This window comes from Otolemur garnettii, unplaced genomic scaffold, assembly GCF_000181295.1.
Source record: "Otolemur garnettii isolate 467f Iridium unplaced genomic scaffold, OtoGar3 scaffold00128, whole genome shotgun sequence".
Classification (NCBI taxonomy): Eukaryota; Metazoa; Chordata; class Mammalia; order Primates; family Galagidae; genus Otolemur; species Otolemur garnettii.
The window spans coordinates 2,427,518-2,430,940 of NW_003852523.1; the positions used below are offsets into that span (position 1 = coordinate 2,427,518).

At 56.8% G+C, this 3,423-nt stretch overlaps 1 protein-coding gene across 1 annotated transcript in view; it reads left to right on the plus strand.

Annotated features, from left to right (window-relative positions):
- PDE9A (phosphodiesterase 9A) overlaps positions 1-3,423 on the plus strand; it is a 34,420-nt gene that overhangs the window by 21,861 nt on the left and 9,136 nt on the right. Inside the window, exons 8-10 of the mRNA XM_023518107.1 lie at positions 751-855; positions 1,125-1,207; positions 2,144-2,327. Coding sequence (XP_023373875.1) covers positions 751-855; positions 1,125-1,207; positions 2,144-2,327 — 372 coding nt within the window. The remainder of the gene's footprint in view (positions 1-750; positions 856-1,124; positions 1,208-2,143; positions 2,328-3,423) is intronic.

A 3,423-nucleotide genomic window follows, 5' to 3' on the forward strand; every position in this document is an offset into this window, starting at 1 on the left:
GTGTGTGCACGAGCGTGTGGGGGGGTGTACACAAGTGTGTTTAGCAGCAGATTTTTTTAGACAGTCTTAGTGTTGCCTGGGTAGAGTGCTGTGGTGTCACAGCTTACAGCTCACAACCATCTGAAATTCTTGAGCTCGATCAATCCTCCTGCCTCAGCCTCCCAGGTAGCTGGACTATAGTGCCTACCATAACCCCAGGCTATTTTTTCTATTTTTAGTAGAGACAGAGTCTTGCTTTGCTCAGGCAGATCTTGAACTCCTGAGCTCAAGGAATCTACCTGCTTTGGCCTCCCAAAGTGCTGGGATTACAGGCGTGATTGATCCACTGTGCCCAGCCCAGATTTTTTTTTTTAAATAAAACATTGCTGGGAACATGAAAAGCCTATTGAGGTTCTGTGGTACCCAGGAGACCTGAACCCCTCTGTGGTCTCCCTGCCCCACCATCTCACTTCATACCCCAGTGTGGCTTTTCAAACAACTCCAGGGACACCTCAGTACCTGATCCAGGGTAAAAATCCCAATGGGAGCTCCATCCCCACACCTGACCCTGGAGCTGCTGTGGGGCCTGTTGGCCATTCTCGGGCTCCCTGGGCCACCCTGTCCAGACCTGTGGCAGACACAGGAGCACTGTTGACTGTGGCTTCAAGAGGGTTGGCAGAGAGTATCTGAAACCTTGGCAGCCTCTGGGCAATCTGGGGAGGGAGGTGTGCAGGCCAACTCGGGCAGCTGCTCCCCCGGCCTCTCCCACAGCTCTGTGTGCACGACAACTACAGAAACAACCCTTTCCACAACTTCCGGCACTGCTTCTGCGTGGCACAGATGATGTACAGCATGGTCTGGCTCTGTGGTCTCCAGGTGAGTCCTGCTGGCTGGTCACCCCAACTCCACGCTCCGGGACAGGGCTCCTTCCAGTGAGTGGCTAATCTGTCCCAGGGCTCCTCCTCTCATGGCACCCCACTGGGTGAGGACACACCTGGGATTATATGAGCAAGTGCCCCTGACCTGCTCCCCCGCCCAGAGAACAGCAGGTCCCCTCCCAGCAGGCTGAGGCTCCTTCGTCCCATTCCGACCCCCACCCCACCTGTCCCACCCTTTTCCAAACCTGAACTCATTTTCCAATGCAGGAGAAGTTTTCCCAAATGGATATCTTGATCCTAATGACAGCAGCCATCTGCCATGACTTGGATCACCCCGGATACAACAACACGTAGGTGCACGACTTTCTCTTTTTTCTTGTAAAAGGCGCCTTGGCTGTCAGAAGAACCTATCAGCCCAAACCTTGGACAGTTCCAAGATGGTGCTGTCTGCGACGGACTCTGAGCCCCTAACAGTGGCCTCCTGAGGCCACGGCTCCTTCTGGCTGTTGGACTTGGTCCAGGACCCTTCAGGGCTGCTAAACCCCAGGGGCCACCACACCCCACGCGGGCCTGGTGCCATGCTCAGCATGTGCACAGCAGAGACCTGGCAATGCCAACATCCGTGCCCCTAGGAGGGAGCGAGGCCCTGGAGCTTACCGCTCCCCAGCAGCCTCCTGTCTGCCTCTGCCAGGGCTGTGCTGGAAACAAGGTCTGGAGTGGGGGGGAGAAGGGGCCCACTGTGGGGCAGAGGGTCAGGACAACGGGCTGACGGGCCTAGAGCTGCAGGGTGTCACCCGGCTCCTGCTGCTGTAGACACGGAGCTCTACCACACGTGACTGACAAAGTCCAGGCCACATGCACTCAGGGTGACACATCTTTCTGTTCTTTCTGTTCTTTCTGTTGAACGTGGGTGTGTTTGTGGGGAGCCATCAGACATCCCTGAGAGCCTTGCCACTATTTGGCAGAGTGGACTCCAAGGTGTGGCCGTGCACCCCACAGGCCAGCACAGAGGCCTTACGCACAGCTGCTGACACAAAAGGGCAGCCTGCCTCTTCTCCCAGGAGCCTGCCTTTGGCACATATTGAAAATGTGACAGTTTTGCAAGAGCCGCGATGTCTTGAGGGCACCATCCTGGGAGAACTCTGGGTTCCTCAGTGGGGCCCATCTGGCAGAACGACACCAAGTTGGGGGGATCTGGTTACGGCAGAGGCAGTAGCAGTGAGTTCCTGACCCGGCAGGCCACAGGCTTTGCTGGTGCCTAAGCCCACCTACTCCCCCACACTCAGGTACCAGATCAATGCCCGCACAGAGCTGGCGGTCCGCTACAATGACATCTCGCCGCTGGAGAACCACCACTGTGCCGTGGCCTTCCAGATCCTCGCGCAGCCAGAGTGCAACATCTTCTCCAGTGTGTCACCACACAGCTTCCGGCAGATCAGACAGGTGTGCGGCCGAGGGCCTCTGACAGGGGCGGGGAGGACATTCGGGTGGGGGACAAAGCAGAACTCTTTCCCCAGTGGCTGGAGGGTCCCCCAGGCTCCTGGTCACAGCAGTGCCCACCAGGGTCCTTGGGGAACCCACCCTCACACCCCCACCTCCTGCAGGGCCCAGACTGGAGCTCCAAGAAGAGGGCACCATTGCCATGCACACGTGGCAGTCCCCTGACCCACACTCCCCAGCCACTGTCTAAGTCAGCCTTCCCCAGTGCCCTTCCAGATAAGTACTTTGTCCATTTTTCAGTCCAGGAAACTAAGGCTCAGAGAGGTTAGGTGAGTCACCTGTCTGGACAGACACTTCTGCTATTTCCAACCCAGTAGAGCTGACCATTGCCCCGTAACCTGTTGCCTGCTACCCACAGCCCTGGCAGCCCTGCCGCCATCCCAGATAAAGCCCTTTCCAATCCATAGGGCATGATGGGAGGAGGCTGAGGGCACCTGCACAAAAGGAAGACTGTCCAACCCCCCAGCATGACAGCCCCTTCCACATGGGACATCCCATTGACCCTTACCTCCATGCACCCCTCCAGCATTTTCGGGGGGCGAGGAGATGTGAGAATGGCTTGGAGAGGGGCACGTGGGGGGTGAATCATAGCAACCACCTCCCACGAGTGCACCCTTATTTGGAAAAGGGTCTTTCCAGCTGTACTTAAGATCTGCAGGTAAGATTGGCCTGGATTGTCCAGGTAGGCACTAAGTTCCATGACAAGTGTCCTTATTGGGAACAGAGAAGACACAGGCATGGGGCAAAGCCCACATGATAACAGGCAGAAATTGGAGCCTTGAGTCCACAAGCCAAAGAACTCCTGTGGCCACGAGGAGCTGGAAGAAATAGAAGAGCCAATCCTCCTCTGCAGCTTTGTGAGACACCTTGGTCTTGGACTTGTGGTCCCAGAGCCATGAGGGAAGGAATTACTGTTGTTTTAAGTTAGTTGGTGGTACTTTGTGTGGCCCCAGGAAGCCCAGACAGGGAGCTGCCTCTGCCTCTCCTTGGATGCAGACCACACCTGTGCTGCGTCCCACACAGGGAGCTGCCTCTGCCTCTCCTCGGATGCAGACCGCACCTGTGC